We start from the raw sequence: 23570 nt of genomic DNA on the forward strand, positions 1-23570 counted from the left end.
CACATGCACTGTTGTGCTTGGTACCCTGGAAATCGTTAGCAGAGGCTGAAAGGAATAAAAACCATGAGCAGAGCAGGGAGGTGAAGTGGGGTTTGATACGCACACAGGCTAGCCTGGAATAAGCCTGTAAGGGAAAAAGCCCACAGTGTTGTCGTGTGAGAAGCAACTGTCGCCGTCACCAACAGTGCAGGAAATTGCATGCTGGCAGCACGGCTGCTCCCCCATCCTTCCACCTCACGTTTCGGATCCCGGCGGCTTTCCCAGGGCTCCGGCAGCATGGGAGCCCCAGCAGCGGGGTGGCGAGAACGGATCCCCCCCCCGAGCCAGGAAGCACGTGGGGATCCTGCTACAGAGCCGCGCCACAGGGAGCAGCAACCAGGCAGGACCAGCGGGCAGAGCTGCCGGGAGATAATGGAAAATAAAGCCAGCCAATTATGAAAAATAAATAATTTCACTCTTTTTTTTTTCACAACCAGTAAAACACATAAAAACTATAAGCTAAAAAAAAAGCAAAGCCACGAGGCTGCCACTTACCTCAGCGCCACGGTGACTCAGCTGTGCCCTAGCAGATACTCTGCATTACTGGGCGACAAAGCAAGAAGTTAGGATTGATTAATTGATTCACACATTAAACAGCTATTCCCGCTCAATTATTGACAAGTTTGTTAATGGATTACTGTTTAAACGGTTCTGATATTTTAAATTACCTGCTATTTTATAGCTGCATATTTACTAGGAAAAAAAAAAGAGCGCCCCTTGCATCTATTAACATATTAAAGGAAAAATAAAACAGCCAGGCTGATATAATGTACAATGTGGCATTACTCTGGGTGCTTCCTAAGCTAGGAAAATCTTATTTGTTTAATAATAAGTTAGTCATGAATATGCAAATCTGCATCAGTGCAGTACTTCACTTCTGTCACTATTAATGAGTTGCAAATTAATGTGACAACAAAAGGAAAATCTATTTAGTGGCAGAATTGTGGTTCATACCTGGCTCAAGAGAGCAACCATTTACAGACATTCCAGTCTGCTGGAGCAAAATGTGCCCGTGGTGTGGAGCAGCTTTGCTTCTGGGCCAGCAAACCAGAAAAAGCTTCAGTCCCCAGCACTGCAGGGAGCATCGCCAGCCCGGTCTTAGCGGTGGAGGGAACAGAAGAGCAAACGTGAGTGTGAGAGGCTTATATTTAATTTGGAACCTGTAACTTTGGTTATATTAATGATCAGAAACAACAGGAGCATTCCTAAAATAGTCATTAGTTAAGAGTAAACAGGAGCATCACTGGATTCATCGTACACTTAACTTCCAAGGAGAGGCCATCTCTTGGCTCTGCAATCAAGGTGAGCCCCAGCTAAAGGCTGAAATGCAGAACTAGCAATACTGCTCTAGGAAAGAAGACCTGAGAACCTGGCTGTGCTGCCTGCAAAGACCTTCACCTACTTCGGGTCTGCTAAGAGGGTTTTTTTCACCTGACAATGCTAGAGGCTCACAGGGGGAAGCCTGCTGGATTCAAGCCACTTTATTCTCCTGCCGTCCTCCAAATGGATGCAACTGCAAATAAGCAAACTGAGAGAGAAAATAATAATAATAATAGTAGTTGCAGCATTCAACTCATACCTTGTGATCAACTCTTGTGTGATTCAACTCACACCTTGTGTTGGTGATACCAAGCCTTCTTCTGCCATTGCTGGACCCGTATGGGGTCCTGTTGACTGGAAGTGAAAATAAAATGCCCTGCAGACTGTCTGGGTACTATTTTTCAGCCAACGTGCCCCTCTACCAGCCCGAAGCAGTGATGCTTGGGCTTTTTCCTGTACGTACGGCAGCAATGATGCCGGGTGTTTGACAGCAGTCTCACAGGGACCCGCAACGGTGGCTGCCACATTTACCACCCCCTGACGACACCGTGTTTGTATGAGCGCGCGGGCCACGGGTCCCATCTGTAGTTACCATGTTTAGTGCAGAAAGGAAGGGAGGAGGCAGCTCCAAGGTCTTTGATTCCTGGGGCAAGCCTGGCTCCCGGGAGCAGTTTGAGGACAATTTCCTTGCTGCCTCTGTGATCTCTCAAGCTAGGAGCCGGTCCAGTTTCCAAAGGGCAGCTGGGCTCTCGCTTTAGCAGATTCACCTCCGGAGAGCCCAAACTGCAAGTACAAACAAGGACCAAGCGCCTCTGGCCCTTCCCTGCTGGGACAAGCTCCCAGCCCGGCTGCTGGAGCAAGCCGGGTAAGACACGGCAGAGCAGAACAAACACGAGCAGCGTGCAGAGGGAGACGTAACCCGCACGGGAAACCACCAGGGCTGCTCCCGCTCCGCAGAACCAAGCCCTGGAGGGCAAGGCAAAGGAGGCGTTCGGGATCTTGCTGTCCCCAGCAGTCCTGCTTATCTTAACCGAAAACTCCCAGCGCTGCCCTCGCAGTGACTTCGCCTGCCTGCCATCTAGGCAGCCTGGAGCGGGGTATTTCCTGGTATTTCCCAGCCGGTACCAAGCAAACATTTTAGCGATGGAAACTCCCGTGAGGGAGGCTCACCTGCCCGCTCCAGCCAGTGCTGGGCCTTCCCCCGTGGTGCCCGTGGTTCCCCTGCACCTCCATGAGGCTTCACAACCCCCGGTCAGCCACGTCTATGTAACGAGCGGCAGGAATCCAAGGAAGCCCCTTGGCAACAACACAGCACTTCTACCCCACGGAAGGCAGCGCACGAGCACTGCAGCTTTACCACCTCCAGGGGCTGCATTTCTATTTCCTTATTGTTAATGAACCTGGAGCAACGCCAGCGGCAAAGCAAGCATCTTTGGCCTACAGAGGTTGCAAGCGGTTTCGAGGAGAGGAGCTTGAATCCAGAGGCTGAAAGATGAGGTGGCCAAGTCCCTGGCTCTATCAGAGTTGGATGCGGCCAGAGCTGCCCTAATGCTCAGCACTGCTGGCAGTGTGGCCCGCACTTTGCCTCCTGCCAGCTGCCCTGCATGCACTTGCTGTTACCGAGATAGCTCCTCTCTCCTCTCCCTGTGAGAACTATATCCTGCGTCAGCCAACTGCACAACTACCTGGGCAGAAAGTTTCCTGTGTCACCTTCCCTCCAAAAACACCCAGAAGAGAGTCAGCCAAGCTACCCTCCAACAAGGAGCAGCATGGGGTGCCGCCCAGCTCTCTCTTCTAACCTTCCCCACTCCCTCAAGCACCCTCACGCAAGCTTAGGCACAAGGGAAAAGCAGCCTGTCCTCCAAAAGGATAAAATGGCCACGCTGCACCAGGTGTCCCCACCAAGGCCCTATTTACGGGGAGCCACCGGGCCCCGGGGCGGGCGCTCGCTTGCCTTGCGGCAGCATCAGCTCCCTGCCGCATTCGGGCATTGCTGCTGGCGCCAGCACGGGGAGGCCCGGCTGGACTTTGGGCGCCCGTGGCGATAGTGGAAGCTGACTAAGCGGAGCCTGCCGGGAGCGCGCGGCCGCCCGGGGAGGAGCTGCCCCACAGAGGAGGCTTCGTGGATCTTCGGCCTGCCGCAGGGCACGGGCAGAGGCGAGGTCTCTGGAGGCGCTCGTGAGGCAGCACCACCTGCCTCGTGCCAGCCGAGCAGCGCACAGTGAGCGATCACACACAGGAGTCCTCCAGGATCCTTCCTTACCTTGATTTCTGTGGTTCACCTCTCATTTCCAGGAAAACCAGCACCCAATGCGGAAGAACATGGATGGCTGCGGGTCCCCAGTTATAGACCACTGTCTAAAGAGGAATTCCAGGAGGTGCTTGCAAGCTGGACTGGAGAGAGCATCACCTTCACCCGGAATCCGGAGAATAAAACGTTGGTGGTCAGGCATCAGCTTTACTTCTGGTTCTTTAGGACACCTTCAGGAACAAAGAGTCCTTCTCCCTTAGCTCCCATAATGAGCCCATCACATCCTTACGGAGGGGCCTGCCCAAGCCTGGCGAGTCCACGTTCCTAGGTTCAGAGTGATGGTCTCTTCCATGAGGGATTCTGCCTTTAGATATGCCCAAAATGTGCTTGTAGCCCTAAGGCTTTAGAGCAAAACTACAGCATTTACCCTCACACTATTTCCCCTCCTCTACAGGCACTGCGAAAAAAAAAAAAGTAAATTCAGCCAAATCAAGTCAAAAACATGACAAAAGAAGAAAAATAATTGAACCTATTCACAGTTTTTTAACTAAAAGGTAATGCAAAGAAGTATTGTGATTACTGCTTTTAAACCTCTGTCCCATAAAAGGCTCCCAGTGTTTTCTTGTAACCTTGAATTTAGAAGGGCAATGTAGATTCTACATCAGATTTCATAAAATGCTCTTCAGCACCTGTGCCAGCTCTGCTCTGCTTCAGGAAATGCAAGCAGAGCCTCCTTTCATAAGCATTAACAAGTCAGAGCTCCTTTCACAGTCATGCGCGGAATTAATGGAAGTCACTTGAGCATCTTCATTTCTCAACAGTTTTATTGCCTTTAAGAAAATTTTTGTAAAATATAAATACAAAGGCAGGAGATTTACTTACAAAGTTAAAACACAGATCTCAAACATAAACACACAATTCAGAAAATTTAGTTTATGTACAGTTTCAAGCAACTTCAACATATGTTAGTTTTTCAATATTTTACAAGGTACAGAAAAAATAGTTCAAAGTCTTCTTTAAATAAAGAGCATAAAATGTTTAAACATATATAAACAATCCGGTTTGATGTGTGAAAACTAAATTTCACAGCTTTTAAATTAGGATATAAAAGTTCTTACAATTAGTTGATGCGTATGGATATGGTTTAATTTATATTACAAACTATTGAATTATATTCAATAGTGCTTACCTGGCCAAAGCAGGTAATTCTGTAAACAAAAAAACAAAAATAATATCACGAAGTGCCTTACCAAATTCTATCTCCCAAACAAGCCACATGACTTTGATCACATCACCTATAAAAAGTATGTTCTGTGTAATCAGTGCTTTGTATGAAACAAAGTCAATGTGTGGGTGTGTTCCTTTAAAAAAAAAAAAAAGAAAAAAAATGTGTTCCAAGTAATAACAAACTTATCCCAAAGCCTGTGTGCATTTAAAGAAACATTATATAACAATTTTGTAAAAACTGATTGAAGTTAAAAAAAAATTCTTCCAAAATCCATCCAACTGGAATTCAGATCTCTTATATAAAGGAAAGATATTTTCATATTTAATAGTGTCCTTTCTTTACAGAAACAATTGCATTTGAACACATATACATAAAGAAGTAGCTGTATATAGTACTGTACATTTAACGGCCTGATGGTTCACCAAAGGATGTCGAAGGGAGGCTCCTCATGCGGATGCAACCAGAGAAGCGTGGAGCCGAGCAAGCTCTTGAGTTCACTTGTAAACTCTACCAAGTCCAAGAGTTCTTTGCTTTCGGGGTTGAAAGCTTCGAGGTCCTCAGCGCAAGAGAAGAGCTGACTTAGAGAAGTCTGTTTGTAAAACTCGGCCTCTGTGATCGTGACGACTTCCAGATTCGGGAAGTTGCAGCGGAAGATGCGAGATGACATTTTTAGCCTCTTCGCCACGTCCGAGAGCAAAAGCCAGTTTCGTGGCCTGCGAAAGCAAAGGAGAACAGGGCTCAAATAGCGGACGCTGCGCGTCGGGCTCCTCACCTCGCTCCCACCTCTGGGAGCTCCCACAGCGCATTCCGGTGCAGACCATTTAACCCATGCAACGGCTTCACGGGAAGAGCCGCGCCGACAGCCAGACACACCGGAGCTAAGGGACCCCCGCCCGAGCCAGACCTGGCATTGAGCAGGCTGGGAGATGCACGGCTGCTACAGCTGGAGATTTCAGCACCTCTGCTTTCAGCGGTGCCCGCATGAAAGTAAGTTTGACCGGAGATTTTAGCAGTAGAGCCGTTTTGTCATCCGTAAAAAAAACCATGTCCGGTGATCAAAACAGAAAAGGGTATTCCATAAAATTAAGAACACCTTAGGAACATTAGATCCAAATTAACGTATTAGAAGCTCCTGTTTTCTCTCATTATCAAAGTGTCTGTCTGGCTAAGAGAAGGAATTCTGATGTTCTGTATTCAAACACCATTCAAACATCAAACACCAAGCTCTGTGAGCACGAACAAGTCAGCTGCCTCCCTTTTCCCCTCCAACTAGGTTATTTCCAAAATGCCCAGCAGCAAGGTATTGACATCTGATTTACATTAGGCAACTGTAAATGCATTTCCCACAGATGCAACCAGCTGCCATTGCAAACGGACCATTTTGTCCATTTTTACCCGCTAATTTTTATCTCTTCTTACCCCTGAGAGAGACACACTTGAATGTTGTAACACGGCAGGGGAGGCTCCTCTGAAAATTCAAATTCAAACACATCGCTAAAGCCGTCATCTTCTTCATCACTTGGGCCAGGAGGATTTGCCAAGATGTCAAATCCAGACTCATCTTTTGGATCTAAATAATAAAAAAAGAAGAAAGATACTGAGTCAGCGTTGAAGAGATTGTTGCAAGTCTTGCTTTTTCTTCCAATAATATGATCTGCAAATAAAATCAGTTTACTTCCTTTCTAACTTCCTCTACCATAAAAACAAAGCAGCTCCCACCCCCACGCGCCGCGTGTTTGGAAACTCCTCCGCGTACACAGAAATAAAGGGTAACATTTGCTCACCGCACACGGAGCTGCCATAGAAATCCCAGTACAAACCAGGGTCATCACCGCTTCGACCCTGCAGGTCAGTTAAGTACTCTGGAGAGGAAAAAACAACAACAAAAACGCAGCGATGAGAACAAAAATCTGGCGAGTTTCGCAGGCTGCGTGGTACAGGGAGGCTCACTATGCACGCCTCATGCCTCCCATCACGGACAATCCACACCATATTCCTGCTGCGCATGGTGCAAAGAACCACACGCGCATACTTGCCTGGCAAGTATTCCTGGAATTCACTGCTCCCCTGCATCCCTTCGCCCATCACATCAAATAATCACCCATCACAAAAGAATAATCACCCATGGCCAAACACCCAACCCAAAGCTTCATGGAGAGCAGTGCATGATTTTCTCACAGTACCAGGCAGGCCACACTTCCTAACCCTGCATGGTTGCTCTGCACACCAAACTTGGGGGAGAAGCAGGGGCCACAAAGCAAATGGTAGGGAAGGTTTTTCCACACAGATACATTCAGAAGCTGTAAGTATTCTCAGGAGACTTAATAGGAGAAATTTGCTAGTGGAGTTGATGAAAAGATGCTAGGATTCAAGACACTGAGAAGTCCAAGACACCTTTACTGGGGTCCTGATGTATGTATGCGTTTGACTACCACAAACATTTTTTGGAAGCAAAAGTATTAGGGAGTTCTGTTTTTCTTTTCTTTTTTTTTAACCAAAATGAACAGGAAAAAAAAAGCCATGAACGTATTAGGATATGGACACGGGTAAAGACAAGAACATCTAATATCGTTCACAGCACCCCAGGTATGAAATGAATCTGGACTTGTTTCTGTTTGCTCCACACAGCACTTGTCTTTGTGCAAGGCCACGGCAGAACAGGGCTCCGCAGGGACCCGGAGAGGCTGGCAGCGGCGCCGTGCCGCAAGCGCACCTGTGAGGAAGGTCTCCATGAGCTCGCTGTGCGTCATCTTCACGATGCTCCTCCCCGAGTAGGTGGCGAGCGTCGGGTCGGCGCCGTAGGACAGCAGCAAGCGGACAATTTCCAAATGGTCGTTTTCTACCGCGTCGTGGATCGGCCTGGGGAAAAACAGCAACGACGAAAAAAAAAGATCGCGGTGTAAACGTTTTGGCACAACAATATTATGCAGATGTGTATGAGAAGTAATTTCTGACTCAGGATCGGGGTTATTTATAGCAGGTAGCGCTATTAATACAGCTGTCAAACCTCCCGTTGTCATTTTGACTCGCGCATCATTCCCTCCCCTTGTGTCTCTGCCGAGACAGAGCTGCTTGGGGCAGATGCCTGCGCTGCATCAATCCGCCGCTTTACATGTTTCCAGGGCCGGCACGACAGTCACACCGCGGCAGAACAGAGGGCAGGAGCTCGTGTTAAGCCTCCAAAATAAATTTTTGCTTCAGGTCACTGTTCCAAATCTCTGCCAATTTAACCTGCCGAGGAGTGAAGGCTCATTCAGCCGGCCTCTGGGCAGACACGTAAACCAGTTACCCAAAGCTTCTAAATTATGTACGCAGAAGTAAGTTATGAAAATTTGATAGGAATTTCACTACCACACTATATCCCCTTAAATAGTACTGGCAAAGTTACTTGCAGCACAATCCAACCTTTCCGCTCGGAGAATATCAGAACACGTTGTTTTAAGCTTAATCCATACAGAAGTCCATAAGGATTTTGCTCTAGCAAACCTCAGCAATACATAGATTATTCATTAGTACTCCTGCCTGCGATTCCGGGGTTAGAATTCCTTATAACTAATTATAAATTTCATTAACTTTTGCCTTAAAATTGATTATATATAACTGGAATTTGTCTGGAAGTAGAGCACATTGTGCTTCAGACTAATGAAGACGTGTCTAAACCCCATCTTTTCCGTAGAAGGCAGTGAGATGGGCACTGAAATCTCAAAGCGGGGTCAAATTCAACAGTCGGAGTGGGGGGGTCATGGCAATTCAACTCGCTCCTACCACTCCTATTCCTCTAATCCGTTGTGCACAAACACTGCTGCCCCCCAATAAGACTGTCTAGCTCTTGGAAAACCTTGGGGAACATGAGGGCGCTTGTCGCAAGCTCCGTCAGAGCCATAGAGATGGGGAACAGGCCGCCCGCTCCCCATCCCTGCGGCTCCGATGGAGCTCGCGACAAGCCATGGTGCCAACACAGGGGGCAAATAAAGAGGCAGGTCCCCACCCCTGGAGATAAGACAAGGTGGGAAGAAAAAGGGAATAAGGGAACACCGAGAGGCTCCTTTGCTGCGTCTCAGGGGCCAGCACGGCTCTCCAGCAAGCCCGTGAGCAGGACACTGTGGAACGCAGCCAGGCGCCAGCTTATGCCTGCTCCTCACGGGGTGCAGGGATAAAAAAAATAAAATGATGATATCGGGTGAGCTCATCAGCTGCCGGGGAAAGGCTAGAAGAACAGAGCTGTCTGCGGAGAGCCCCTCTCGCGACGGGAGCGCGGCGCTCCAGGCGGAGGAGGGAGCTGGGCTGCCGCAATTCCAGCGCAGGGCTTTGCTTTCCGCAGCAGGGCACACGGAGCAGCTGGAGCCCGGAGAGCCGCGCAGCGCGGCCGCTAACACCCGGCATCGCTCTTATCCCCGCTCTCCTCCCCGTAATTCCCCTTAGCCGGGGTTCGGTCAGGGAGAAAAAGCGTTCACCTCTTAAGCACGGCCTGCTCTTATTTATAGGTAAGGCGATTAGGAGCCCTTAGCGACCGCGGCACCTCCGAGACGGGGCTTAAAGCTCTCGCTCCGCAGTAATCTCTGCGGAGCCGCTACCTCAGGGGCTGCCGCGGCGCCCGCGGAGCCGCCAACGGGGCCGGAACGGGAGGGCCCTGCGCCCGGCGGGAAGCGCGGGGGCTGCCCCACTGCATCTCGCTGCCTCAAAACACAGACACAGAGAGGCGTATTTGATGCAGCTGAAAATAAGCAGGAGAGGGACGCAAGGCTTTTTATTACTAAAGACCTGGCTATTGTTCCAAGTGGATAACACGAGTCAGGAATTCCCATTAAAAAAAAAAAAAAAAAAGACAAAGCAGCTGAGGAAGAATGACCCTTCCTTCCTTCCCCTTAGAGCTTAAAGGAGAAAAACTTATTAAGGTTTCAAAAGAGAAATGGGATTTGTCTTATGAATGTGACAATTTATTTCCCCGAGATACTGAAGCCCGGTCATACCCAAAGGGCAGGGGATAACACTGATCCGAACTTCCTTAGCGAAACCTGTTTTCTGCACCCTGCTGAATGCTGGGCAGCTTATGCCATCTTTCACCTGTGTATTAGATGCATTTGGGATTCACGCTGTCCGCTGGGCAGCTTTTCAAGAAATCAAGCCTGCCATCGAAAAAACAAGGGGAAGCACAAGCCGAGCTCTGACATTACTATCTACCGTAAGATTATTATTATTATATTTATTTCTAAAATGCATGTTCCCCTAAACAGCTTCTCAAGGCCTACAAGCCAAGTTTATTTCTTGAAATTAGCTCCATCTGTGAGCCAAAATCAAGGGTGGACTCTGGACTCCTCGGTGCTTAGAGCCGCTCAGAAACTTTGCTGGGTTATTTTTCCACACTTTCCACACAAGTTGTTCTGGCAGGCGAGACAAAAATAATCTAGCATTCTTTTTATGGCAATTCATTGCTATTACGTGGGTCATGTATTTAGAGTTCCAGAAAGAAAAATGCAATGCAGGTTGATAGTTAAGGCTTCTCCCTCTCCCCCTTTCTGTTCCTGATGAATGGATGGGCGATGGGGAAGGAATCTGACAATTCAGCCAGTGTTTCTCCAGAAACATTTCCTTTCTGCAGCCTGCGATGGGCTGGTAAGGACCGACCATCACAAACCCCTAATGGACCATCTTCCCCCGGCCCCTTGGGACTTTGTTTTCCTGACTCCTCCCTTCCCAAGTTGATAAGTAGAGAGTTGAAAAACAAAAGGGGCAGACTCTTAGTTATGCTAATTTTGCCTCCCTGGCTATTTGGATGGTGATGGCGAATGTGATAAACCATTAAAGATAACAAGCTGCAGGAGCTGCACAGAATACAAAGTGACCTGCCCCCAAAACAAATAGATTGAATAAGGTTCTGCATTTACGGAGGAAAAGGTATCCCAAGGTCAGTCCAGCACCGAGATGGTCAGAGAGGTATTTAAAAATCGGATAAAGCCTTTTCATTCTCTTTCTATTTTTCCTTAATTAGGTTATATGCAAGAAGCCTAGAAAAGATGCAGAGCAGCATCATGTGCATCTACAAAGCAAAAAAGCTCAGTATCTTTTATGCCAGTACAGCAACTAAAGCACTCTTAGCACTGGGTGAAAGAAAACAAAAAGCCAACATCAGCATAAGAAAAATAATAATAATCAAGCAAAAAAGAAAAAAAGAAACAAAAACACAACCAAACATCCGAGCAGATGCAGCGAACAATGAAGCAAATCAACATTTTCATGTGATACACAGGGAGCTTACACACCCCAACGCTGCAAAGGCCGGAAGTGCCCTTAAACGCCACGCTACCACGGAGGCAGACGCTGCTCTCTTGGCACAGCCCAAAGGACCTGGCACCTCTACAGGCAGGGCTGCAGCCCAAGCGTCGCTCCTTCCCGCCGCTCCAGGCGGGACTTTCACAAACGCAGACAAAACAAAGCAAAAAACCCACCCACAAGCCTTACTGAACTTGCAGGAAAACACCCTTCGCTGAACTCGAGCGGCAACAGAAACCTGCCGCCCGCGAGGAGGAATTCACCCAGCCCTAGACCCTCCCGTGCAGGGACCCGCGTTACGGAGGCCCCCAAGCAGGGGGCGGAGGGGGCAGCGTCACCAGCTCTGGGGCAGTTTCTGGGGTCTCCCTCAGGGGCAGGAGGGAGATGAAGCAGCAACACGGAAGGGAGAGGGCAGAGGCGCTTCCTCCACCCGCTACGGCGGCGGAGGCCAGTCCTGCGCGGCGGCCGCCTGTGCCAAGAGCCCGTCATGGTGCGGAGGCGCCGTCGCCGCTCACCTGGTGCCGTCCTGGGCGCTGCAGTTGACGTCGGCGCCGTACTCGAGGAGGTGCCGCACGATGCTGAGCCAGCCCCGCGCGCAGGCCTCGTGCAGGGCGCAGTAGCCGGCGTTGTCGCGGTGGTTCACGTCACACACCTTGTTCTCCAGGCAGTAGAGCACCACTTCCTGCGAGCGGGAGAGGGGCACACACACACAGAGTCAGACGCCGCCACCGAGCCGCACGGATTGCGTTACAGGAAAGGCAAAACAAACAAACAGAATCCCCAAAACATGCAAAAGTTATCCCTCCTCCGGCAGGGCCTTCAAAGGGAAAAGGGGAAGCCGTTCGACGTCGTGTTTCATCCGGAGGCCCAGCAGAGACCACAGTTCCTCAGGAGCAGGCCGCTGGGCCAAGCCGTACCGTGCCTGCGGCCCATAAAGAGATTTTCCCACAATTTTCCCAATGTTAGTGATAGGAGCAGGAGGGGGGAACTTGCACATTTCACTGAGACAAACAACAATTCCCCCCAAAAAGCCTTACAGCCTCCACTTTTCAAAACTTCCATATATAAAACTAGTTAAAAAGATTCCACTCTAACATTTGCTTTTTCCTTTTTTTTTTCTTTTAAGCACAAAACACTGCAAGCACAACAGTAGCACAGCCGTCAGTTTAATTGCAAAACAAAAAATCGTAACCCAAAACAGACCGCATTTAAGGCACACAAAGGACAGTTTGCTATGGGAAAACAAACCAAATAATAATAATAATAATAAAAAAAAAAGCCCTGCTCCGTGAGCCGAGGGAAATTCCATTTGCACCCGCGCTGCTTTCCTGCACGCAGGACTAACGCCAGGCGCCCGTTTCCAATAAGCCCCCGGTGGCGGCGGGAAGCCGCGTGAATTTAACGCAATTCATCTTCCAGTCAAACGTGCCACGGATGAGAGCCTGGGCCCAGCTCGGCTGCCGCGCAGCCTCGGAGCAGCGACGGCTCCATCGCTCAAGCAAAAACTGGGGCCGCTGCTGCAACCCCCCCCTTCAGTTTGTGCCAGGCACCAAAAAAAAAAAAAAAAAAAAACTATGTATATTAAAATAAAGCATTTTAGATGCCGTGCTAGGAGGATAAAATAGCCCGCACGCTCCGGCGTCAGCTGCAAGCCATTAATTTTGCACTCACTCCCCTCGGAGGTTAAGCAGCTTTCCCCTGAAGCGCCGCTCGCCTCTCAGAGAGCAGCGCGCGCTGGGGGGAGCCTGCCTGCCTTTCTCTACTTTTATTTTTTTTGTCAAAACAGAAGAACAAAATAGACGCCGCACGCGACACGTTTTCAAAAATCTCCCCAGAAAGCCTGCAATAATCCAAGCTCCCGCTCTACGCAGGCCCATGGGAGCCCATGCGTGCGGCCCCAGCGCCCTGTCCTCGATGCCGTGCGGGACGCCAGCAGCCGCCCCACGGCGCATCGAGCCGGCGCTCCCCACGGCCCCTCAGCCCCAGCGAGGCCCCAAACCGGCCCCAAAGGGACACGCTTTGCTCCGCACCTCGGCCCGTCCGTGAAAACGGGCCGCGTGAGGTTGCGCTCTGCGGGAAAGGGTTTTCCTTCCAAACCAGCTGCGGGGCAGGTGAGCTGAGGCAGCAAAAGCCTGTAAAGGTGGTCGCACCCAGCTCCATTTTAAACATGCATTTAAAATAGATTCTGAAACTCAAAACAAAACAAAAAAAGGAACTTTCCTCTCTTTTTGTAGTGTGGGCAGCCTCCTTGTAGGGTGGCGTAACTGCTACTACTGGACACTAAAGCCCATTCTGTCAGGCAATTCCATGTTAAGAGGCTATAAGAAGAATGCCATTAACCACAAAATGTAACCATAAAGACCATAAAAGTCTACATCGTTAATTAATTAAATGCCTCGTTAACTTTTTTTTAAACATGATTTATTCAATTTACAAAAAAAAAAAAAAAATCAGCTACCGCAGCTGGGCAGAGGAGCGCGGGGTGCCACAAACCCTCCTCCCTCAGCGTCCGCACGCGCCTCTCCCTGGCGCCGGCGCAAGGCCGCCTCAGGGTCGCTCGTGACCGTTCAGGGGCTCTACTCGAACAGCAGCCACGTGAAAATCGCTCCGAGTCGATCCGCAGAGCCAGGCTCGCGCGTCACCAGTGCCGGGATCCGAGTCGCTGCTGCTGCTGCTGGCCACGCGTCACCCAGCGGCACGCGGCGTCGCCGTGAGGCGCACGCCCGCCTGGCCCCCGCCCGGCAGCAACGCGCGGCTCCTCCGCTCCGTCCTGCCCCGCGCGTGCCTCCGATCTCGCAGCCTTTCCTGGCAGGATTTCATCCCTAACTCCCAAAGAGCAGGAGACTTCCCGAGCCCAGGCCCGGCGAGAAAGGCAGCGTGCAGCACAAAGACGAGCAGTGTTTCCTCCCGCACCCAACTCGTTACGCAAGCCACTGGTAATTTTTTCTTCTTTTTCGAAAAAGACTCTGTACTTCCTATAATTCTCCCTCCTTTTTCTCCCTCCACAAAAAGTAAATTACAGTTTTAAGACTAGTATTATCTCAAGTCATTTGTTTCAAATGGAGAAAACATAATGGGTCCAGGAGCGAACACGCACTGCGATGGGCTGCTAATATCCTGCTTAGGCAAGACCTGACGCAGAAGCCAAGCGAAGGCACCGCAGAGCTTTCCAAGAGCTCCAACGGCGCTTTGCTCGCACCATATGGATTTCCAGAGCGGAAGAGGATTTGCCATGCCGACTCCGAGTAGCTTCGCTAGCGGCAGCAGTGCGATTTATCTGGCTAGACGCAGGCCGCGCTCGTCCTTCAACATTTCACACGCGCGTCAGCCTTTGCCCACAAAATCACCCCGACGTGCCCCGTGACAACTCCATCCCCACCGAGCATGGGGCAGAGGCACCTGAGCTGGCGGCGTGTGGGCTCTCCGGAGGCCTGGGAGCGATACATACTGCTCCCGGGAAGCGGCTCACAGAAAAGGGTGGGAATTGCTCCACGTTCCTTTCGCACACTGCCATCGGCCGCCTCTTCGAGCACTAGGAGCCGCAGCTCACGCTCCAGCCACTTAACCTCACCGATCCTTTTCCTTTTTTCTCCTCCCCTTTTTCCCCTTTTTTTTGAATTTTTTTCCTAATGAAGATTTTACATTCAAGAAAAAAATAACTTCTTGAATATTCTCTTTCTCCAGTACTGCTCCTGTCTTTCCAGAGATTACCACAATACAGTGTTCCACTAACTGCAGCTAGCTGCTTGTGAGGGGAAAGGGAGAGCAAGAGGGGATGGAAAAAGAAGAAAAAAAGTGGGAAAAAAATGAAAAAAAAAAAAAAAAAACCCACACTGCTATGCAGTTTCCCCGGCTGACCAAACTATCAGAGTTGACCACAGGCCAAATGAAACTCTGACAGGGCGGTGTGACCACCCACCGCTCCAGCCCTTGAAAGGCGCTGCCGATGCCAAAGCGCAACCGCAGCTCGCGCACACCGGCCCCTTCCCGTTGTCCCACTTCTTCCAGCCTCGCACTCGGGCAGCAGCGGGGCCTGCGCTGACCCTCTTGCTTCAGCCTGATAACTGAGGCGAGCACGCTGAATGTTTAAGCACGTGAAAAGCGTGTGGCCTGCTCGCGCGCTTGGAGGAGTCCAAGTCAGCTGCTCAAGGACTGTTCTCGCCACCAGAAACTGCAGCCCTTCATCGAATTGCGATGAGAACTTGCGCGTGGCAAGAGCGCAAGGTCATGCAGGGCCTTCAGGGCCTTTGCTGTGGGGAGCTCCAATACCACCGGCTTTCCGTGACCAGGCGCCAGCAGAGCGATCCGAGGGTCCTCGGCTGGAGCGAGGCCCCTGCCCGTGAGCGAGTTCCCAAATCCCGTCCCTGACCTTGGCGGGTGCCGTGGCGGGTCCCCCCGTGCCACACGCCAACGCTCATCCCAGCTGCAGCGCCACGCAGGGAGAAAATTCACGCCGGCAGCCTGGAGCGCACGTACACGCTCGTTTTAGATCCATGGGAAATTTTAGATCCGTAGGAAATTAAATCATGTAAATTATGACGATTGCCATGGCAACGTTGTAACAACGGCTTCTCCTCCGCCTCCCTGGAGCAGATAGTGCCCTGAGTTTAGCGCAAGGCTTTGTCTAGGGTAAACAAAACCTTTCCAGACAAATCCTGCCTTCCAGCGCTGCAGAAGGCTTCCCTCCAAGCTGAGCCCTCCACACACAAAGGGTATTCCAAGGTTTCTGTGGGTCCCTGAGGTCAAGCCGGCCGATTCGGCCAACCTCGCTCCGAGGTCACGCTGGTCCTCTCCCAACCAAGGCCAACTCTGCCACTGGGACGGAAGTCAGGGACTGCTCGCCAGCAAACCGGTAACCGCTCCAAGCAACGAAACGCTCCTCTGCAAGACCTGGCATTAAGCAACAACGGCGATGCTCATAAGCCTGTATTTCCCCAACTAAAAGGATGCCACAAGCCAGCAGAACTGGTGGATTCATCAGTTACTGATTTTCATAGCAACAGGAGGTCTGTTTCATTAGACAACATTGTTCCAGCTATGCTGGGAAGCTCCAGACTTGGAGCATAAAACATTCACAGTGCTCCTGTGATGCACCTGGTCTTGCAAGAGGGCACAGGAAGCACTGCAGTCTGTGCCACAGCAAGGAAAAAACAAACAAAAAAATCTTCAAAACTACACGCTCTTCACAAGTAACAAAAGCAAAAATCATATGGCTCATTAAAGATCACCATACAGACACACACACACAAAAAAATCTGCTTGCAGATGGTTTATGTTTAAACAGAAGCGAGGGTTACTTATAAAGCTTCACACTTCGCTTGCTCTGTCAGGATGCTGCGTGCCCCACAGTCCATCCTGCCGCCCCGACGAAGCAGGGACACCTTCCCGCAGCAATAACCCGCCGGGAGACCCACGGGAGAGGCAGCAGGAGAGGGGCAGCACACAAAAACTCAACGACCAATCTCAAAGCTTCCAACTTTCAAAATTACAATGTGGAAAAACTAGGAAAAAAAGATTTGTAATTCTACATCTGGGGAAAAAAAAAAAAAAAAGAAAAACGCAAGGCCCCAGGCAGCCCCTCTGTCACCTACCAGCCCCTTCCCCATGCCCAACACGCCAGCGGCTAGCACACCAGCAGCACACTAGGACCAAAAGGACTCCCAAACGCACTTCCAAACGCCCTGCAGAACAGAAACACCCACGGATCGTGCGCAAGGCAACGCGTCTCCCGCGCGTCGCGGCGGCGGGCGCCCCTCACCTCGTATCCCAGGCGGGCCGCGCGCTGGAGCAGCGTCTCGCCCGCGTTCTTGTTGACGATGAGCCGGCGCGCCTCGGGCGGCATGGGGCGGCTCGGGGCGCTCTCGGGCGGCGCGGCGCTCGCCAGCTGCAGCGGCAGCGGCGCGCACGGCACCGCGGGCACCAGCGCGGCCGCCGGCGCCAGCCGCTCGCACAGCTTCGCCTCACACGGCTTCTGCTCGGGCGCTGGCGACGGGTCGCGCTCCGAGGCTGGCTCCGCTCGCTTCCGCGCTTTCCTCGTCACCGCGGCCTGCCGAAAGAGGAATTTATTTTTTTCCTTTTCCCTCCTCGCTTTCGTGGAGCAGCGTATCATAATTCTTGCCAGCCAACAATTACGTTTTTCTAATCATCTTCTTAAGAAACATCAACTATTGCTCTTAAGTGCAAGGTTCCTCCAAGCCTGCAATAGCAGCTCACACTCAGGCAGGTTAAGAGGAGCAAATTATAAATGTGCAAGCCACGCACAGGAAAAAGAAGGAAAAAAAGAAATCACTGCTCCCCTGCACGACAGCGCGTTACTTTTAAGCAGGCTTGCTCTGCATTTGGCCATACTAGCGGACAATTAAGTCTAAATAAAGATACCTTATCTTCAGCATTTTCGATATCTGTGGTGTCATCCCCTGTCAGAGATGACCTCCTTCTCCTCTCCTGCAGTGCCAAGTGTTTTGTTTTACACTGACGTTTCCCTGATGGCTTCTCACACTCAGCGTATTTCTGCAGAGATGCAGGTTGGAAATCCTCCTCTTCATCTGTGTACAGCCCATCTGTCTTCCGGCTTTCTTTAATTTTCTGCTGTTTGGCAGCCAACCTTGAGGCTGGAGTACAGCTTGGCTGAGCCTGCCTTTTGCTGTTTGCATTGGTGGATGAAAGGCTCTTCATGTGCGGAGACACTGGGAATACAGGCAAGCCTAAATAGGAAGGAAAGGCATTACACGTTGCATGGTGTGTTAAAAGGAAAACATATTGCTAGCACTTAACACGAGCTCCTCGCCTGCTTAAGAGACCTACCAATTACACTTTCAATTCATTAATATTTTAAGTGTTCCCGAACTCAAATTGTAAAGAGCATCTTGCAAGTTAAAATAAGTTAATAGTTGTAACAGTCCTGATAAAAATAAAACCCAAAGTCTCTAACAGCTGCTCTCTGCGCACGGTGCCTGGTTATTGCACGAGCGGCGTGGGAAGCCACAACCCCATCTCCTCCCTCCAGGAAAATGCGCTTCCTTACCTGGAACTGCCTTATCTGAACGGGAACCAACTTCTCCCTCATCCTGGGCCCTACTGGGCTTTGCTGCCTTTTCCAGGTTCAAGTTCAGGGCGGATACATGAAGGGCAAGGGAAGGAAGAAAAAGAGGAAGAAAGAGTAGCATGGAAGAGGTCTTCATGGGACAGCATGGAGGGGTTTTGTGCTGAGCGCTTAAATTATCAGTAAAGTATGCCACCTTTCTGTGGCATTTCACTTAAGAAAAAGAAAACAAAAGCTACGCAAGGAGCCATTGCTAAAGAAGCCCTGTGCAAACTCCCTACCAAGAGGTACAGGTATTTCGCAGCAAAAGCAAGTGGCTACGTTTCCCTTGAGCAGATGCGCTGCGAGGCTGCAGGGCAGCGGGAAGGCGCCGACGGAAAAGACTGGAGCTTTGCGGCCCTCCGCAGAGCGCTCACGGGACGGGGATTTTACCACAGCTCCCTCCCGTGCAAGCTGAGTCTCTCCATCTGGGCCACACACAAACAGCGTGGTTATTCATCTATTTGTTGTTGTATGTATTTATTTTTTCAGAGTGCAAGTAGGTTTGCAACAAAACAAGAACAAAGAAAGTTGACTTTTCTACAGTGAGAATTTCCCCAGGCGGAGAATTGAAGCGGCCTCAGAACCAAGTCCTTTGGAGAAAATAAATGAATTAAAGGTTGCTGGAAAGGACGGGGCACCTCAGCCAGACGGTACCATATCAGGGAGGGAAGGTGCAGACACACCCAGAGTGCTGGGGAAAGGGCTCCTTTGCTCTGCGCAGCCTCTGAAGTGATGCTCAAACAGGGGAGGCGGCAGCAGCGATGGCAGCACATGGCTGCCCTGCCTTAATGCAAGAAAGGCGATCAAAAGTTGGCTGGCATAAAATAAAAGCTAAACTAAAATAAAAATCTGGAAACTTGTTAGTGGGTAGCTTCTCACCTATGTTTCCTCTCCAACAGGCCTGGGATCACGGCCCTCAAAAGGTTTTCTAGATTAAAGATGACAACAGAAAACCCTCCAGAGCTCTTCAGAACCACCTTCTAGAAAGAGATGTGTAACACGGCTTGCCAACCAGATGTCAGCAAATTTATGGGACATATGATGTGCAGACTGTTCAGCCAGAATCCAGTCCCTTTGGTTTCCAGGCGCTGTAATCAGGAAGAAAAGCCTTCTCGCTGCAGCCTGAACCTCCTAGTGCAAGGTTGTCTTTCCAACCCCGCAAACAGCATGAAATAACAAGAGCGTTTCTAATTCTCCTGTTTCCAACTAACCTAATTGGAGTAGCACATAAAAAGCCCAATTCCAATACAGAAGTATCATCATTAGCTCCTTAATCGCTTACAAAAAAAAACTTGTGAAGATGGAAAGCAGCAGCAGTGAAGTCTGGTGAGTGCGAAGGGAGGGCAGAAAAAAGCACCGCGCGGAGGAAAACGAGAAGGGAGACCTAACAGGTCTGGGGAAGGTCAAAAATACAGAAAGACTGGGAGGAGGGATAAAAAACTGTAGGGAGAGATGGGGATCTCGGCGAGCTGCAGGCTTTCCTCATCAGGGATGCCCAAGGAGACGATAAAAAAGTTTAATGGCTGCAGGAAAGGTGGCTCCCGGGCTGCAAGCTCCGCGCTGCGCTCCGAGCCTCGGCGGCGCCCTCCCCGCAAGCAGCAGCGAGCTGCTAACCCCCACGCGCCCCGCGGCGCCCGGGCTGCACGAGGCGCCGGGTGTGCGGGGCTCTCCCCACTCGGCCGCGCAGGCGCCGTGCGCCGAGGCCTCCCCGCTCGCTCCGGCGCTCCCGGGAGGCTGCCGAGCTGCTGCCGGCCGCGCGGGCGGCAGCTTCCCAGGGCGCCGGAGCGCCTGCCGGAGCCCGCGGCTCTGGTTGCCACGCCGGCCGCCTGCACGGCGAGCGGCACCGCCGCTGTGCTGCTGGCTCCGGCTCCCGCAGGCGGCCGCCGCTTCCTGCTCAGCCGGGATTCCCGCTGCAGGAGGGAGCGCGGGGCCCGCGGAGCTGCCGCGAGGGGCAACGTCACCCGTGCAGCGGCACGGCCCCTCCGGCTGCAGCCCCTGCGGAGGCAACGGCACGTGCCCAGCTAAGGGCACAGCTAGAGGCCACCGGGCGCACGGGCTCAGGGGGACAGGGGCGGCCGCTCAGCGACAGCTCTGCTTGCAAACCATGGCTGCTCCCGCTGCAGGATGCCATGGATCCCCTCCAAGGAACTGCACGCTTTAAGAGAAAAACAAGGGCTACTCCTGGGCAAGGAAAGCAAAAATCATCTCCTTCCCTGTGCAAAGGTCACACGGAGAGCTCTGCGTTATGCACTGGGGAGAAAAATCCTCGTCCCAGTGAGCCACAAAAAAGGAGATCCGAAGGTTTGCACTTCAGTGGGGCTGTGAGCGCGTTAGCAAAGTGAGCTCTGCGCAAGGGATGGTGAGGCATAATTTAGCCACGTTTATGGTGTTGCAGAGGCTTCCAAACCAAAAGGTTTTTCACAGCCACGGGGTGACTGCATCTGAGCGCCCTCGGGAGCAGTGTGGAAATGGGAGCCACCTTCTTCTCCGTCCTGAGGAGCTGTGCTGGAGCAGCTTGTGCTATCGCAGGAGGCACCGCAGAGGAAGGCCAGAGCAGCCCTGCATAACGCAGCCCCTTGCCAGCGACCCACCTCGAATCTCTACAAGGTATCTCCTTCTGAAAGCACAAAAGGCTGATGAGGAGCAGGGATCTGTGAGTGCACCCCATGCTCACCAAGCAAGGGATGGAGAGTCCAAGTCCCTTTTCAAGTCAGCTTTCATCTTCTGCTCCACAAGTCCTTCTGGAGAAGCTTCCCCATCAATAAGCATCCAAGATCGGGGTTTTCTGCCCTCAGACAATCCCACCGAGAGGAAAGGTGGGAAGACAAGCGAGGACGCTGCGGTGGACAGGCCCGCGAGGTGGGGGGGATGCAGCGTTTCCTGCACGCAGGAAGGAATCGGACACGCTGCCTCAAAGCACTTCCCCAGGATGGGGAGCGAGCAGAGCGGAGACGAAGAGGAAGGGAAGCAAGCGAGGAAGGCGGCCGGACAGCAGTGACAGAGAGCGGACATCCCTGGAGGAAGAGACCCCCTTGGAGGGAGCTCTGCACGCAGCAAGACGAACCAGCCAGGCGTCCTCGCGGAGAGGGCCACGAGCCTCCTTCTTGCAAGCCTTGGAAAAGGCCAGGAAACTCAGCAGTCCCAGGGATGATGGAGCCGTTGGATTCCCCAGATACAAAACTCCTAGCAGTACTTACACTGTCTTAGAGCAGGTCGTGCCCACTCACAGCTCAGCTGGGCTTAGACGCGCTTACGCGCGCTAGTGACCTGCTCGCTTTCCTCCTCACTCAGAAACATGCCTGCACTAAATGCCCTCCCCAAACCCCAGGCCTCTTCTGGAGACAACCTTCTTCCCCACATAGCTATGACAGAATTATTCCAAGTCAAAACACACACACAAACACATACGGTTACACACACATACACAAACACATCTTCTTCTCCGCCAACTATCAGCTACGGTGCATTTCTTAAGAGTGGAGCGTTCCGTCCTTATACAGATGGACATCTCCAGAGATATATTAAGCAATTAAAAAGAAAAAGCTCTCGACAATTCCTTAACATCGGTGGCAGCATGCGTCACTGTAAAATGCTCAAGCCAGCTGGTTTCCCTAGTAGTCTCTGCATACCTTGTTCATTGTCACTTGTTTTGAGGGACTCTTCAGACCAACTTCTATTGCTTTTGGCCTCTGACCTTTTCTTGGTGGGCCTTTCTTCTGTGAAGTCTTTGACCTTTGCAGTGGTCTCTGGCTGAACAGCCTCAGCTAAATCTTTCCTGCTTTGCCGGCCCAACTTGCCGGACGGGGATCTCTCTGGTGACACCTGCTGCTCCCATAGTTCCCTAAGGTGCTGCAGGTGACGCTGCTTTTTGGGATGGAGCCCTGTTAATTCAATGCACACCTTCAGGTTGGTCACCTCATTACAATTGGGCTCTTCTAAGTGGTTAGAGGAATTGTTTGTCATTTCCCTCTCAGGCCAGTCATCTAATGGAAAAATAACTAAAAATTAATCAAAAAGCCCCCTCAACTTAAAACAAAAGCTACATTTCACTTTCGGGGCATATAGTCTCAGCTTTACCACCACACTATGCATTTTAAAGGTTCGCTCATTACGGGTTACATGCACTACAGTAACTTGCACTGCTGTGGCTACAGCGCCCAATGACTACTGCTTTACCCTTATATACCAAGGTATTTATTTTTCGACAGAGAGATATACATATATATACACATACATGTATATACATATATATAATTTTAAGTGAAATGACAGTGCTCACATTAGTAACTATCAAGTTCATAAATGGAAACACATTAAGCCAAAGGGACGTTCCTTTCACAAGACATTCCTTGAGAGAGATCAAAGGAAAACGCTCATTTACCTTTGCAGATCTTCTTCTTTTTTGCCTTTGATAAAACTTCATCCTGCAGCTCATCCATAAAGTTGTCGTGTTGGCTGCCATCGTTTTGCACTCTCTCACCAGAGTGTTTACGCTTCCTGTCCAGACGTGGACATGGATGTTGGCCAATATCTTCCGCTGGCGGCTCTTCCGCTTTCTCATATATAGAATGTCTCTCTAAATAACAATTCTCATTTGAGATATCTTTTTCCTCTGGAGCTTCAAGAAAGTGACCTTGGTTGCTTTCTCTGCTAATAAAGTTACCTACAAATAAAAAATGAGGCATAAGAAACACAGTAGGTAAGAACTAATCCCCCCCCAAGTGCACATTGTGTTTTTTTATAGATCAATAAGAAGTACACCATTCATAATGCATGCATCTATAGAAACATCAAAATACGCTTTTTAAAAAATAAAGAAAAAGCTTCAAACATGGAAAGCATGGACTCTTTTCAGAAAGCAACCTCACTCCCCCAAAGCCCTGACAAGTAGTAATCCAAGCTTCACTTTGCAAGGGCTTTTTTTAGTAAATACTTTCTGCCGATAATAAAAGGTAGTCTTTCACTAATCCAGAGTCTTTCTCTGCTCCTTGCAGCAAATGCAGATGCTGAGTAAAGGCATTTGTCCCTTTTTCTGCAGACACAAAAGGGAAATGCGCGGGTACGCACACGCACACGCAGAGGAATATCATTAAGAATAGCTATAATATTTCACAAAAAGTACTTAGGGTTATAAAAAGGCTTCCTTGCTTGGAGTAATGAGCCAGTTTATGTTATCACACAATGTGTCACCTCAAACTCTGCACTTGTCCAGGACATCCTTCCAGCAGCAGCGACCACGTGAGCCTTAAAACGCTTACTAGAAACTAGCACAAATAACCTCTGCAGCCACGCTCGCGTGTAACCCTCAGCCTCCTCCCACCCCCTCAAACAATATTCCTCCCCCAAATTCAGAGACTCCTCAAGGAACTTTAAATGGA

At 50.6% G+C, this 23570-nt stretch overlaps 1 protein-coding gene across 1 annotated transcript in view; it reads right to left on the reverse strand.

Annotated features, from left to right (window-relative positions):
* Nucleotides 1-4416: 4416 nt before the first annotated feature.
* The window catches only part of BCOR (BCL6 corepressor), a 49039-nt gene continuing 29885 nt past the window's right edge, over nt 4417-23570 (reverse strand). Inside the window, exons 8-16 of the mRNA XM_088521988.1 lie at nt 22574-22855; nt 21822-22175; nt 17487-17812; nt 16867-17154; nt 11624-11790; nt 7552-7697; nt 6623-6700; nt 6258-6408; nt 4417-5551 (exon numbers count right to left, since the gene is read on the reverse strand). Coding sequence (XP_088378114.1) covers nt 5257-5551; nt 6258-6408; nt 6623-6700; nt 7552-7697; nt 11624-11790; nt 16867-17154; nt 17487-17812; nt 21822-22175; nt 22574-22855 — 2087 coding nt within the window. The 3' untranslated portion in view covers nt 4417-5256. The remainder of the gene's footprint in view (nt 5552-6257; nt 6409-6622; nt 6701-7551; nt 7698-11623; nt 11791-16866; nt 17155-17486; nt 17813-21821; nt 22176-22573; nt 22856-23570) is intronic.

Source organism: Tinamus guttatus, unplaced genomic scaffold (assembly GCF_059628265.1).
Source record: "Tinamus guttatus ecotype Peru unplaced genomic scaffold, ASM5962826v1 Tinamus_guttatus_pri_ptg000008l, whole genome shotgun sequence".
NCBI classification, from domain to species: Eukaryota; Metazoa; Chordata; class Aves; order Tinamiformes; family Tinamidae; genus Tinamus; species Tinamus guttatus.